Consider the following 16,377-nt stretch of genomic DNA (forward strand, 5'->3'; position numbering starts at 1 on the left):
GAAGACTTTAGTGGCCTTGCCAATGGTCAGAGGTTTACCAAAATGGATCTCTTGCAAGCTTCTTTGCTGGTGGGGTGGCTGACAATTCTCAGCCACTGTTCACCATCATCACTGAAAAGGGGTTATGCCATTATAAATGACTGCCTTTTGGGGTCACGTAGGCCCCGGCTATTTTTCAAAGAGCAATGGATCAGATTTGAGTGATCTTCCAGGAGTTCAATGTTACTTGGATGACATCCTGGTGATGGGTTCCACTGACGAGGAATGTTTTTTTGAATAGAAGAGACATTGAAGAGACTGCAGGAACATGGGCTGCTTAGGAAAGACGGGTATGCATTTTTTAAGGACTTGATTGAGTACTTGGGTCACGTTATCGATGGTGAAGGGTTGCATAAAGCACCGAAGAAGCTAGGAGCAATAATGAAGGCGCCATGAGCAGAAAATGTGTCCCAGTTGAGGCCTTTCCTCAGATTCGAACTATTATGCCAAGTTTGTGCCTGACGTGGTGACAGTTTTGATACCTCTGCATCAGCTGTTGAAGAAGGGACAGGCATACAATGGGCGCCGGAGTGTGAAAAGGCTCACCAAGCAGCGAAGAAAACATTGAAGGAGTCCGGGATCCTAGGTTTATTTCAACCCCATGTTACATCAGCATGTGGCCTATGATAGTCACTGTATGGCATAGGAGAGTGATATCCCTTGTGATGCTGAAGAGAGAGGCCCATTGCATTTGCATCAAGGTCACTCTCAAAGGCAGAACAGAACTAAGCGCAAATAGAGGAGGCAGCACTGGGCATCATTTTCGGCATTTAAGTTTCACCACTGCCTGTACGGCAGGAAGTTTGCTGACAGATCATAGACTGCTGACCAAGATTTTGGGACCTCACTCGGGGATCCCAAGTATGACTATAGTTCAGTTGCAGAGGTGGGTGTTGATATTGTCGGGCCATTCGTATGAAATCCATTATCGACAATCAGAGCAACATGCAAATGCGGATGTGTTATCCACACTGCCGTTGCTGGTTCAAAAAGAGGTCTGGACAAGTTTATCCAGATCATGTGCTTTCCACAAGATGATAAGGTACCAATTACAGCTGCTGAGGTGAAACAAGCCACAAGAAAGGATGCCATACCGAGTCAAGTAGTTGACTTGGTTCGCAAGGGGTGGACAAGTCAACTGAAGGATCCAGAACTGAGACCATGTTTAAGTCGACAGTGGGAATTGTCAGTGCAGGATGGTTGTTTGTTGTGGGGTATGCAGGTCATCATTCCCCAGTCCTTGAGAAGGAAAGTGTTGGAGCAACTGCACCCACGAGTGGTGTGGATGAAAAAGATGGCGCGCAGTTGTGTGGTGGCCAAAAGTCGATGTCTGCTTTGAGGAGAAAGCAGGCGCATGCAAGTCGTGTGCCAAGATTCAGAAGGCACCACCTGCATTGCTATTGCACCCATGGAAATGGCCAAAGGGGCCTTTGTCGCGGGTTCACAAAGATTTTGCAGGGCCGATAGAAGCCAGATGCTGCTGGTGGCCGTCGATATACATTCAAAGTGGCCAGGAGTGATATGTGTGAAATCGACGACCACAGAAGTGATCCTGGACAAGCTCGAGGTTTGGATATCCAAACCACATTGTAAGTGACAACAGACCATAGTTTGTGCCGGGCTTGTTGAGGTTTGCATGGTATTCACCATGTAAAGTCTGTGCCCTACCGCCCAGAGACTATTGGGCGAGTGGAGCGTTTTGTACAGACTGTTAAACACTCATTGGAGGCTTCACTGGGCAAGACGAATGGTGGAGAGGAACAAGGAGATCCCTCCAGGCCGTCAAACTGAACATGCTAAGCTGAAGGCATTTCAGAACGGCGAATTGGCACTGGTCAGAAACGACACTACGGGGGAGAAGTGGGTTCCAGCCGTGACTGTAGCCAAGACAGGGCCGTTGTCCTATATGGTGGAAACGTGGGATGAGTTAGTATGACGGAGACATGTGGACCAACTTTCGGCAGATCCACACCAAGGAGTAGGGATTCCCTTTAAACAGTGCCAGTGGAGGTCTCAGGAGAGGGAGTCTGGAATCGATAACTCCTCCAGTCATGGAGCAGACAGGAAACTCTACATTGATGACTGACAACGTGTGGGAAGAGGTCATGTTGGTAGGTTTGTTGGGACTGCACTTGCCAGAGCGGATGATAACATTGGTTCCATTTCCCAGGAAACGACCTCCATGGAATCGTAGTCCCCTGACAGGTTGGTTATATCGATGTAAGATGGCCGTCAGGATAGGGAACTAATTGTGGACTCTATCATACTGTAAATATACTGTGGGTTCTTCAAGTGTTTGTATTATGTAAAGAAAAAATGTCATTATATGCAAATAGTTTAAGTATGCTGTTGCTGTTATGGGGGGTTATTTAGAGGGGAAGAGTATGGTGGGACATAGCCCGTTTAAGGGAATGGGTCATGTGACGTGGGGTGTGGGGTGAGCTGGTTGGGAACCGTCCTGAGTGGACAGTCAACACTTGGAGTGTGGAGTGAGTGGGATAAATAAAAAAAATCCCTGTTCCCTGACGCCTGGCTGTGGAGTAGTTCTTGAGGGGACACCTCGAGATTTAACAGTTTGATTCACTCCACGTCATATCAAGAAACAGTTGGAGACACTGGATGCTGCAATGGCCCTTGATAACATTCCAGCAATAGTACTGAAGACTTGTGCTCCAGAACTTGCCGCACCCCTAGCCATGCTCTTCCAGGACAGTTACAACACTGGCATCTACCCGACAATGTAGAAAATTGCCCAGATATGTCCTGTTACACACACCGGGCAAAGTCCAACCCGGCCAATTTACCGCCCAGTCAGCCTACTCTTGATCATCAGTAAAGTGATGGAAGGGGTCATCAACAGTGCCATTAAGCAACACCTGCTCAGTGACTCCCAGTTTAGGTTTTGCCAGGGTCACTCAGCTTCTGACCTCATTACAGTCTTCGTTCAAACATGGATGAAAGAGCCAAAATCCAGAGGTGAGAGTGACGAGCCTTGACATCAAGGCTGCGTTTGACCGAGTGTGGCATCAAGGAGCCCTAGCAAAATTGAAATCAATGGGTATCAGGGGCAAACTCTCTGCTGCTTAGAGTCATACCTGGTGAAAAGGAAGGTGGTTGTGGATGGTCAGTTATCTCAGCTCCAGGTTATAGAGGTCTATATGCCTCCCATTATTTTAGATAGGTAGATAGTCAACATCTTTTCCCAAAGGTAGGGGGAGTCTAAAACTAGAGGGCATAGGTTTACGGTGAGGGGGGCAGTTTTTTCATTCAGAGGGTGGTGAATGTCTGGAATGAGCTGCTAGAGGCAGTAGTAGAGGCGGGTACAATTTTGTCTTTTAAAATGCATTTAGACAGTTACATCAGTAAGATGGGCATAGAGGGATATGGGCCAAATGCAGGCAATTGGGACTAACTTAATGGTAACAGTGGCAGCATGGACAAATTTGGTCTGTTTCCATGCTGTAAACGTTTAAGCCTCTACGACCTCTCTGCAGGAGTCCCTCAGGGTAGTGTCCTAGGCCCAACTGTCTTCAGCTGCTTCATCAGTGATCTTCCCTCCATCATAAAGTCAAAAGTGAGAATGTTTGCCGATGATTGCTCAGTATTCAGCACCATTCGCGACTCCTCAGATACTGAAGCAGTCCATGTTCAAATGCAACAAGATCTGGACAATATCCAGACTTGAGCTGACAAGTGGCAAGTAACATTCATGCCACACAAATGCCAGTCAATGACCATTGCCAATAAGAGACACTCTAACTCCATGACACTCCATGACATTCAATGGTGTTGCCATCGCTGAATCCCCCACTGTCAACATCCTTGGGGTTACCATTGACTAGGAACTCAACTGGACTTGCCACATAAACACAGGAGCAGGTCAGAGGAATACTGCAGCGAGTAACTCGCCTCCTGACTCCCCAAAGCCTATCCACCATCTACAAGGCACAAGTCAGGAGTGTGATGGAATACTCCTCACTTGTCTGGATGGGTGCAGCTCCAATTACACTCCAGCTTAACAACATCCAGGACAAAGCAGCCTGCTTGATTGGCACCACATTTACAAACACCCACTCCCTCCACCACCAACACTCAGTAGCAGCAAGATGCACTGCAGCAATTCACCAAAGATCCTTAGACAGCACCTTCCAAAACCACCACCACTTCCATCTAGAAAGACAAGGGCAGCAGATACATGGGAACACAGCCACCTGCAAGCTTTCCTCCAAGCTACTCACCATCCTGACTTGGAAATATATCTCAATTCCTTCGCAGTCGCAGGTCAAAATCCTGGAATTCCCTTCTTAACTGCATTGTGGGCCAATCCACAGCACATGGACTGCAGCGATTCAAGAAGATGGCTTGCCACGACCTTCTCAAGGGCAACTAGGAGTGGGCAATAAATGCTGGCCAGCCAGCGACACCCATGTCCCACAAATCAATTTTAAAAAGTAGCTTATGCTTTCTCCCTGCAGGTGCTAACTGAGCTCACTATTTCCTTCCTAGTTTGTATTTGTTTCAGGTTTTCAGCATATGCAATTTTTACTTTACATTTACAAACATACAGATATGTCAGTGTCTTATAGTGTATGTTCCACACTTCAAGGATATATTGGAGGAAATGCAATGTTGATTTACTAGGATAATTCTTAGACTTCAAAGATTAAATTGCAAGGAAAGGTTACGTAAACTAAGATTGTATTCCCTTAAATTTAGAAGGCTTAAGGGGTAATTTGATCAAAGTTTTCAAAATAAGGGAAATAGATAGGGGAGACAGAAAAATTATTTCCTCTGGTTGGGAAATCTATTACTAGATGGCGTAGTGTAAAATTTAGAGTTGGACCTTTAATGGGTGAAATGGGGAAACACTTCTTTGTGCAAAGGTTGGTAAAAATTTAGAGCATTCTTGCACAAACAACAGCTGATGCCAGATCAGTTGGCGATTTTTAAAACCAACGAAAGGCACGTGTATAGAGTTACATGGCAGATCAGCTGCGGTTTCACTGAATGGCGCGAACAGCCTCGAAGGGCTAAATGGCAGATTACACACAGTTCCTTTGTACAGATTATAATGCAAAATCACTTGCTTGTACAACACACTACTGACAATATCAATATCTAAAACCAATCATTGTGTGAAAGTAACCACGAAGTACAATGTTTGTGTGTGATATTATCTGTCATTCAATTCTGATTTGCGCTTGTCAAATGACTAATTTTTTTAATGTTCCGTTTCAGGAGTTCTATGAACATACAACAGTCCTCTGGCAGGATGAAGGTGTGAAAGCATGCTATGAAAGGTCGAATGAATATCAGCTCATTGACTGCGCACACTAGTAAGTACTTTTGGTGTTTAGCTAATTGGTGATTAGGAAAGGACACTACTAGGAAAATAAAATCTTGAATAAAAATGTTGCAAGCAGAATCTACTGCAATGTGTTGGGTAACTTAACATAAAACTCATTTGAGTAATCTGGTAATCCAATTCCTGTTTTGTTCTTTGCAAACATTACTCCTAAAAAGTGCTTTGTTAGGCTAAAGTTTTTAAGTCGGACTAAAAGCCTGACTACTGTAATTTGAAGAAGCTGGACCACTGTAGGTTGCCTGAGGAACTATGTGCACTGTTTAAAACAATTGGATGCTACCTATAATAGCACATGAAGTATTAAGTAATTCAGCAACACAGTATTTTATCTTATTCTTGCATCATGATTTTAATAATTGCGTAAAACTAGATGCAGCAAAGAGTAACAACTTGTGCACCTTCACAGTTGATTTTTACAGAAAAAGTTATGATAAAGAAAAGTGAGATAATTTGAACTTTGTTTTGGTAGAAATTGTGTTCTAAATCACACTTCTTTGTAGCATGCTTCAAAATATTCACATTATACTGAATGCTATATGCTGTAGAACTTTTCACTACTTTTGTGCGACCATATTCCACAATGCCATGGAAAAATTATTATATTAAGATACCATAAGAACTAGGAGCAAGAGTAGGCAATTTAGCCCCTCGAGCCTGCTCCACCTTTTAATATGATCATGACTGATCTTCTCGGCCTTAACTCCACTTACCCTTACTAATTAAAAATCTGTCCACCTCTTCATTAACTTTAATCAATGTCCCAGCATCCACCACATTCTGGGGTCCTGAAGTCCCCAGACTCGACCCTTTGAGAGAAGTAATTTTTCCTCATCTGTTTTAAATCTGCCATCCCTTATCCTAAAACTATAAGCTCTTGTTCAAGATTGCCCTACACGAGGAAACATCCTCTCCGCGTCAACTTTGTCAATCCTCCTTATCTTGTACACCTCAATTAGACACCACCTCATTCTGCTAAACTCCAGAGAGTATAGGCCTAAACTGCCCAATCTGTCTTCGTGAGTCAAACCCCACATCTCTGGAATCAATGTAGTGAACCTTCTCTGAACCAGCTCCATTGCAACTACGTCCCCCCCTCAAGTAAGGGGACCAAAACTGTACACAATATTCAAAGTGTGATTTCATTAATGCTTTGCATGGTAGCAACAACGTTTATATTCTATTCCTTTAGCAATAAACGCCAAGATTCCATTTGCCTTCCTTATTACCTGAATGCTAGTTTTCTGCAATTCATGCCTGAGGACACCTAGATCCCTCTGCATCAAAGCACCCCAAAGTTTCTCTCCATTTAGATGATTTGCCGGTGTATTTATCCTTCCAAAATGGGTAAACTCTCACTTATTCATGTTAAACTCTATCTGCCAACTTTTGTCCCGTTCACTTAACCTCTTCATATCCATTTGTAAATTTCTTACCGCATTATTGATACTTACTATCACACCTATTTTTTGTGAAATCTGCAAATTTGGCTATTGTACCTACTATCCCTGCATCCAAGTCATTAATATAAATTGTGAAAAGTTGGTGCCCAAGGAGCATGTTGGACTTTAACCTGGTGTTGTGAGACTTCTTACTGTGTGTACCCCCCATCTTGCCAACCCGAAAAAGACCCATTTATCCCGACTCTGCTTTCTGTTGGTTAGCCAATCCTCTATCCAAACTAATAAATTACCCCTAATCATATGTGAACTAACCTTGTTTATTAATCTTTTGTGTGGCACCTTATCAAATCCTTCCTGGAAGTCCAAGATATACCGCATCTGCAGGATCACCATTATCCACCTTGCTTGTTACATCTTCGAGAACACAAGCAAACTAGTCAAACGTGATGTATCCTTCATAAAACCATGCGGACTCTGGATTGCACTTTGACTTTTTAAATGTCCTGTTATTACTCCCTTTATAATGGATTCTAATAATTTACCAATAATAAATGCTAAACTAATTAGGCTATAGTTTCCTACATTTTTCCTCCCTCTCTTTTTGAATAGGGGCATTATATTAGCATTTTTCCAATCCACCGGAACCATTCCCGCACCCAGGAAATTTTGGAATATTGTAACCAATGGGTCTACTATCTCCAGTGCCACTTCCTTTAAGACCGTAGGATGTAGTCCATTAGGCTCTGGGGCCTTGCCTGCCTCCAATCCCAATAGTTTGTTCCTAGTGGTGATAGTTCTAAGTTCTTCCCTTTCTTAGCTCTGCATTTTCTGTTACTGCTGAGATCATACCCATGTCCTCTGCTGTGAAAACTGAGGCAATATATTGATTTAGTGACTCAGTCATTTCTGCGTTCCCCAGTATTAACTCGCCAGCCTCGCCTTCCAAGGGACCAACATTCACTTCAGCTCCTCTCTTTATATACTTATTAGTCTTTGCTGTTCATTTTTAAATTTTGCGCTAGTTTTCTTAATTTACATTTGCAATTTTTATTACCCTTTTAGTGTACCTTTGTTGATAGTTAAAAGCTTCCCAATCTTTGTGTGCCACTGGCCTTTGCAATATGATGCACCTTAGTTTTTGTCTTTATGTTATGCTTAACTTCCTTAGCCATGGAAATCTTTCCTCCCATACCACCTTTCCTCCTCTCTGGAATATATTTTAGTTGGGAGGACTTGAATATCTCAAGTATCTGCCACTATTCATCAACTGTTCTACCCTTTAGTCTTCCTGCCCGGTCCACTAGGGCCAATTCTGTTCTCATGCCTATGTAATTCCCTTTGGTTAACTCCAAAATGCTAGCGTGGGACTCTAGTTTCTTGCTCTCAAACTAAATTTGAAATTCTAGCATGCTATAATCACTGTTGCCTGGCGGATCCTTAACTACGAGATCATTTATTTGTCATACCTCATTACACAATACCAAATCTAGACTAGCCTGCTCCCTGGTTGGTCCACAACATATTGCTCCAAAAAGCAATCTCTAATACATTAAATGAACTCTCCCTCGAGGCTACCCTTGCCAATTTGATTATTCCAGTCAATATGCAAAATCATTATTGCCATACCTTTCTTACAGCCTCCCAGTATTTCTTTGTTAATACTATGTCCTATTGTGGAACTACTGTTTGGGGAATCTGTACATTACTCCCACCAGGGACGACTTCCCGTTGCTATTTATTATTTCTACCTAGACTGATGCTACATTTTGGACTCTAGTGTCTATATCATTTCTCACTACAGTACTGATCTCTTCCTTCACTAACAAAGCAACACCACCTCCTTTTCCTTCCTTCCCGAAATACTGAGTACCATTGAACATTCAATTCCCAAACCTAGTTTCACTGCAACCACGTCTCAGTTTTTGCCACTAAATTATACCCATTTGTCTCTATTTGCACTGTTAATTCATTAATTTTATTCCAAATGCTTTGTGCACTTAGACACACAGCCATTAAGTTTATTTTATTATCCAATTTCCCTCCTCCTGTATGAGTCCTTGGTGTGATATGACTTTCATATAATCTGTCACTCTTTGATTTCTGTTGACACTCATCGCTAACCCGCACTCCTGCCTTCTTTAACTTTGACTTTCTAATTTTCTGTGCAACTGAACCCTCACTCCCATTATTTAGTTTAAAGCCATCTCTACTTCCCTAGTTATATATGGTCTGCAAGGCCATATTGGTTCCAGCACAGTTCAGGTGTAGACCATCCCAACAGTACAGCCTCCATTTTCCCCAGTTCTAATGCCAGTGCCCCACGAACTGAAACCCACTTCTCCCACACCAGTCTTTGAGCCATGTATTCATCACTCTCATTTTTTGTAAGCTTTGTGAATTTGTACGAGGCTGATGTAATCCAGAGATTATAACCTTTGAGGTTCTGTCCTTTAATTTAGTGCCTAACTCCTCAAACTTGGTGCCTAACATAATAAACATAATGAAAAAAATCTGGATGAAGTATACTTAGTACAGAATTTGAAAATTCTTAAGTTAATTTCAATCCCTTTTAAAGGATTTTAGGAAGGCAATAACAATTTGCATCTATACATCATCCCGAAGGTAAAATGTGCTAAAATGCTTCTTAGGAATATTATCAAACAATGTTTAACACTGAATCACATGAGGAAATATAACAGATTTTAAAAGCATGAAAAACAGTAGATTTGAAAAAACATCTCAAAAGAGGGGAGAGCAGTTTGTATGGGAAAAAATTCCAGGTTTTGGACTTTGGAAGAAATTTGTTGGGCCCAAACACAATTATAGTGGATTCATTGGGTAGTGGAAAGGTCCTGCTGGATTGAAAGAATGCAAATATATAGTCTATATTTAAGAGATGCAGGTCTGACACAGGTAATTGCAGGCATATTGGTTTTCTATCAGATGTCATGTTCTTCAGGACCCCTGTTGTACAACATCAGTGATCATGACTCCAACTTTCTCAGCCTTTGATAGCAGCCAACTTCTTCGTAGTGTTCTCAAATCTTATACTTGTTCTACCTCTTAAACTATCTTTGTTGTGTGCTTGCTGTACTACCCTCAATTTTATCAATCGCTACCAGGTGCTCTAGTTTCTCTCTCTCTCAAGTATATTCCTAAAGAATTGTAGTTGTTACTTATTGATCGACTACAAATATTTTTCTTTTTTTAAAAAGTTTATAAAAAGTTTATTTATTAGTCCTAGTAAGGCTTATATTAACACTGCAATGAAGTTACTGTGAAATTCCCCTAGTCGCCACACACTGACGCCTGATCAGGTCAATGCACCTAACCAGCACATCTTTAAGACTGTGGGAGGAAACCGGAGCACCCGAGGAAACCCAGACACTGGGAGAACGTGCAAACTCCACGCACACAGTGACCCAAGCCGGGAATCGAACCCGGGCCCTTGGCACTGTGAGGCAACAGTGCTAGCCACTGTGTGCCCTTGTGTTCCTGCCTTGCTCAAAACTTCTCATTAGTTGTGTGTGTAATTCTCATCAAATGCCTCTGAAACCACATCTCCGTTGCATTAATTTATCTTCCATTGTCTTGAATGTCGTAACATTGACCACTTCTATCAGTAGTGAATAAAATTATGGAACCCATTCTGAGTGACTGTAACAAAATACAAGTTTCAGTGGACAAGCAAATCCACTGGAAGTGTTCCAAAGCACTTGTAGCTTCCCCCTTAAAAGGCTGATGCAGGGAAAGGGCAAGTTGAGGAAGGTGATGCCAGTTTGGTAGCCATTCTATAAAAATGAGTCGAGTTCAAAAACTAATGTCCCAACTCATTAGTTGGCTTACAACAAGTCCTCTGAATCTAAGCACAGTTGATATCCATGGATGATAGGATTTCTAGTAAGAATAGCAAACTAGAATGAAGAAGTCTGTTAGAGGATTTTAAGGTTTTTAAGTTTCTTTATTACCTCACAAGTAGGCTTACATTAACATTAGCACTGCAATGAAGTTACTGTGAAAATCCCCTAGTCGCCACACTCTAGCGCCTGTTTGGGTACACTGAGGGAGAATTTAGCATGGCCAGTGCACCTAACCAGCACATCTTTTGGACTGTGGGAGGAAACCGGAGCACCCAGAGGAAACCCATGCAGACACGGAGAACATGCAGACTCCACACAGACAGTGACCCAAGCCAGGAATCAAACCTGGGTTCCTGCTGCTGTGAGGCAGCAGTGCTCGCCACTGTGCCACCCCTTAATCTTTTTGTATCTGACGTGACCAGAGGGAGCTGTACCTTGTTGGTGGATCTCCCCATTAGCTAATTCACAAATGTCCGTTTGGTAGCTTTCCTTTCAGTTTCACATTTGGGAACAGAATATATGCGAGGCTAGCACTGCTGCCTCACAGCGCCAGGAATCCGGCTTCAATTCCCGGCTTGGGTCAATGTCTGTCTGAAGTCTGCACGTTCTTCCACGGTCCAAAAGACGTACTGGTTAGGTGCATTGGCCATGCTAAATTTTCCCTCCGTGTACCCAACGCAAAAGATGATAAATTGCCTGAATGAAATTTGCCAGACCAATTTCTGTAGGTGAAGAGTCAATCAACATGCAATTACTCAAAGCTCACTCTTACAGTTCCTGATGCTGAAGTTCTCTCAGATCTAGCACAGATGTAGACGCCACCTTTTTTGGTAGTTACTCTGCCCACTATCAATTAGAATGTGGTCAATAGCTGATTACGATAATTATTGACCATTCCTATGAAACAGCAAGCATAAAACATTTACCAGGAGATAATGGTACTTGTGGTTGGTAATCTGGCCAATTATTTTCTAAATTATTGCCTGATGTGGAATAAACACTACTAAAGATTCTGATCTTAAATTACTCAACTGTGATTTTTAACAATAAGAATTGGTGACATAATGGTTAGGACTGCTGTTTCACAGCGCTAAGGGTGGGTTCATTTCCGGCCTTGGGTGACTGTGTGGGGTTTGTACGTTCTCCCCGTATCTGAATAGGTTTCCCCCCTCAGTCCAAATATGTGCAGTTTAGGTGGATTGGCCATGGTAAATGCACAGGGTATGGGGATAGGGTGAAGGTCTGAGAGAACTATTTTGCTAATTTCTTTATTGTGATTTTTGAAATTTTGCTGGGTAAGTCAATTAATGTGACAGTATCTGCCAAGATTGAAGTCACTAGCATGAGGTGCTATCTGTAGGATTTGCCCAGCAACAGAGGAGGCTTCTTCGAAAGGGCGGCACGGTAGCACAGTGGTTAGCACTGCTGCTTCACAGCTTCAGGGACCTGGGTTTGATTCCCGGCTTGGGTCACTGTCTATGTGGAGTTTGCACATTCTACTCGTGTCTTCGTGGGTTTCCTCCGGGTGCTCCGGTTTCCTCCCACAGTCCAAAGATGTGCGGGTTAGGTTGATTGGCCATGCTAAAATTGCCCCTTAGTGTCCTGAGAGGAGTAGGTTAGAGGGATTAGCGGGTAATATGTGGGGATATGGGGGTAGGGCCTGGGTGGGATTGTGGTCGGTGCAGGCTCGATGGGCCGAATGGCCTCTTTCTGCACTGTAGGGTTTCTATGAATCTAAAGATAGTCCCCCAAGAAGTTTGGGCAAATAGAGTCTTTCTTTCAACTTCAAACATCAAATAATTTGGCCTCTCTTCAACTTCCAAGATTTTTACATGCTCCTGATACTGTATGTCTCAGAATGCAACACCTTCATATCTGTGGCATTCCAAATTTTTAAGCTCATTATAGCTGCATTATGCTTTTTCAGAAGGTAAGATAATGCTTGTATGCACTTTCTGTCTACAACATTTTATTTCTGCTCTCTTGAATCAAAAAGCAATATTTTCTATTTATAAATTCCCAAGTCCACATGGTTAATGTAAATTCATCTCCCTGTTATTGCCATTGAGTGGCTTTCCATCTGAATCACTTGATACTGAATGAAACTTTACTTCTGAAAATTTGACATTAAGAGTTTAAGCAAAATTATGTACTTCATAACTTAAATGCCTCAAATCTTCAGCCTGGAATTGGATGCCACTCATTACTGGCACTGTCACCCAGTTCCATTTGTAACCTCATTACTGTTATCATTTTATTTCTCACTGTCTCAATGTCATGCCTTGTTGAAATGTTGAACAGATGATAAAGGTTTTTCTGTTTGTTTTTACAATTCAATGATTCCACTCCTTTAAAAAAGAAAATTATTAAAATGAGCATGAGAAAAAGTGGTTCATAAAATGAACAAAAGCTATACCAGGTGTATATGCATGTTGTTTTTATCTCTCGTTTCTCAAATTCGGTTAATTTTCCTGAATAAAGCATTGGAAATTGTCAAAAACTTCTCTCAACGGTTGCGGCATATTACATTCCCCCACACGCGCACGCGCGCGCACACACCCACACGCCCATCTATCATGTATGTTATCTGCTTAGAAAATTTGTCGAGGAGGTGAGGTTCTTACTCTGGAAGCAGATGCTATATATGTCAGATTTAATAGAGATAAGTGAAATTCCAGTCATAGAAAAGTTACAGCACGTCTGAGTGAATAATGTAAAAGGAAACTATATTTTATGGGGTTATAGTGATAATGCATTATAATGTTAAAAATGTACTGTTTTTTTTATTTTGAGCAATTATCATGCCACATGCTTGTCTGTTCTTGTCTGGTCAACAAAAGCCTCATTCTCAGGAGTTTTAGATTTGTGAGTAATCCTCATATGAAAGCATTTCAATATGTTACTAAGTTATTGACTTGAATCTGCCACACTCATAATATGCATTCTGTCCAATGCTTTTTTCTTAACGTGAAAGTTTTGTTTGCTTCCTGTCGCCAATGAATTTCTGGTTATGTCTCACTAATGCTACATAGCTATGTACTCCTCTTTTGTATCCAATAAACCACACCCCCATGCACCCAGTTAGATTTTCTAACTTTCATGACCCCTGCTTCCATTTTGTTTTCTGTGCCATTTCTTTCTCCTTTTTCTCTCATTCCTTTTCTTCATTTCAGACAGCACCTATCAGGGTTCAAAATACATTGGGTCAGTGTGTGAATTCAATTTTGGTTTCTCGCGGCTACTTGTAAAGTTTCAAAGACGAGCAAAAAATTTGAAGATAGATTGCTCTCATGCATATTAACTTGTATTATGGCTGTAAAATTGCAAGTTCAGGCATCTCGGCGTGGGAAAAATGAGGTTTATTGGAGGGGGCAGAAAGTGAGAGAATGACAGAAATTGAGAGTATCTTCTCCAATCTCAGATTTGGTCTCTTCCATGCTTGCTACTCTAGCTCCTCCAATCACTCCTCCCCCAGAGGCAGGATCTATGATTGGAGGATCCGAAAAGATATGAGGGCACGCACCCGTGATTAGAGTTCGAGGAGCAATTATCCTGGACAATGAGTCCGATCCATTCAAACAATTGAAAATAGCCTCTTAAGGATCAAAAACAATACTGCAATGGCATAACTTTAATATTTCAATGACGTGTTTTCAACTTGAGTTTTGGGGCTACAATGGTTGATATACAAGACGTTCAGTTAAAACAGAAAATGGTAGAGAATGGATGCCTCGGAATTAGAAGAAGCCATTGGATGAAATGAGATATAAACACAGTTGAGGCACTGTTCACTCCCAATGCCAATTAAAAGCCTGAGTTAGAAGGAAAACAAGGGGATAACCAGCCCTAGTATCAGCCATTATCGGAGGCACCCGAACTTCATGGGCCATACAGCAATGGTGGGAATGACGTGGATTATAGTTTTGAGTTTGGTTCAAATGCTAATCAATCTTTCTCTTTCTTTGGCTTGGATTTTTCCAATCTTTTCCGTTGTTATTTGCGATCTTTGATATTTTATTTTTCTGTGTGTATGTATATACCATAGATCACAGCATATAAGTTGACCTTTGAAGCCACCAAAAGTCTTTCCAAAAATGAGTGTCAATATAAATGTGAAGTGTTGGTGTGGGTGGTGGCCATTTTGAAATGAGAAAGGAACAATGTAACACTGGTAATTCATGTTAAATGAATGTAGCACAGTTTATTGAATTAATTAATTCTACAAAGATACCTTTAACCACAATCAAAACATTTTATAAACTGTAAAATTCATTGTCTTGGGCATCCAATGTAAAGAGTTCATTGAATTCATTGAGTTGCTTTGGCTATGACGTTATCATAAGTAAGGATTCCAATCTGGATTAGATTTGGCACTTTTGGTTTCATAATCAGCCTTTCGCAACAAATCGTCTTTCCCCTCCATCCATTGAACTGGATATTCCGCGGTTTTTAAATGGTAGACAGTTTGTGCATAAATACTATCCCATGATTTGGTGAATCGTATCATAGAATTCCGACAGTGCAGAAAGAGGCCATCCTGCCCATTGAGTCTGCACGGACTCTCTGAAAGATCATCTCACTCATGCCCTCCTCTCCTGCCCTATCCCCGTAACCCCGCACATTTATCATGGCTAATCCACCTAACCTCCACATCTCTGGACTGTGGGAGGAAACCGGAGCACCTGGAGGAAACCCACGCTGACACCCCACAGCTACCCACCCAAGGCTGGAATCAAACCCGAGTCTCTGGTGCTGTGAGGTAGCAGTGCTAACCACTGTGCCACCCTGCTGCCCACGGTGAAGAAACCACACAAAACATTAAAACAGGACAGTGTGTTTATTTCCATTCTTCGTGAAGGTTTTTTTCTCCATCAACTATCCCCCTGTTCAATCTGGCGTGAACATGATACTTGAATGGCTTGTTGAGGCACACCCAAAGATTAAACTACATGTATTAGACCCTCTGGCATATCTAAAATTTGGATGTTATTTCTTCACCAGTGCCTATTGATCTCATCAGATAAATGGGATCTGAACATGTCCTACCCTAGAATGCTGCATTCTTCGCGTAGGCCACCAGGACTCTTCTTCCACACATTATCAATCCATAGTTTCATTCCAACCTCATCCATCTGATTGTCATGGACTTGCACAAAATCTCGTGCAGGGAACTTGATTTTCAGCATGATTTTACTTTTGAAATTACCATAGGCTTGAATTTTGTTCTGTCAGCCATGCTGGCTAATACAACTGTGAATCGTATCTTCTCATGTCCTGTGGTTTTCACGAACTGTTGGCAAACCTTCCACTCCACAGTTCAGTTGCTGAGCATATCAAAATTCATGGATGTTCCATCTTTGTTGCTGATGTGACATAATGTGGTACTCGAGCTTTTTGCACTGTCTGATGATAAACTGATAATTTTGGCATCATTCTTTTGGTAGTCGTCAAGAGGTCTTGGTCTTTTGCCACAAAACTAGACATTTTTGTTCCATAAAGCAGCTTAACCTACTAGCTGTTGTTCTGAAATAGTTGCTCATCTAGGGATTTGATTTGGCCCATTGAATGAACATTGCATTTCTGATGACTACGTAATCGATATCCCTGGACCCATTCCAATAAATACATGCTGCACAGAATCATGCTGTTGGCTGGTTGCTGTTCAGATGGCACATTTGGGCTTGGGCATCTTTTTCAGGGTGGAGGCAACGTT

At 41.9% G+C, this 16,377-nt stretch overlaps 1 protein-coding gene across 5 annotated transcripts in view; it reads left to right on the plus strand.

The window, feature by feature from the left end:
* gnas (GNAS complex locus) overlaps positions 1 to 16,377 on the plus strand; it is a 374,151-nt gene that overhangs the window by 246,060 nt on the left and 111,714 nt on the right. For all 5 annotated transcript variants that reach the window (XM_078236357.1, XM_078236358.1, XM_078236359.1 and 2 more), the window contains one exon: positions 5,278 to 5,375. In XM_078236357.1, coding sequence (XP_078092483.1) covers positions 5,278 to 5,375 — 98 coding nt within the window. The remainder of the gene's footprint in view (positions 1 to 5,277; positions 5,376 to 16,377) is intronic.

This window comes from Mustelus asterias, chromosome 20 (assembly GCF_964213995.1).
Source record: "Mustelus asterias chromosome 20, sMusAst1.hap1.1, whole genome shotgun sequence".
Classification (NCBI taxonomy): Eukaryota; Metazoa; Chordata; class Chondrichthyes; order Carcharhiniformes; family Triakidae; genus Mustelus; species Mustelus asterias.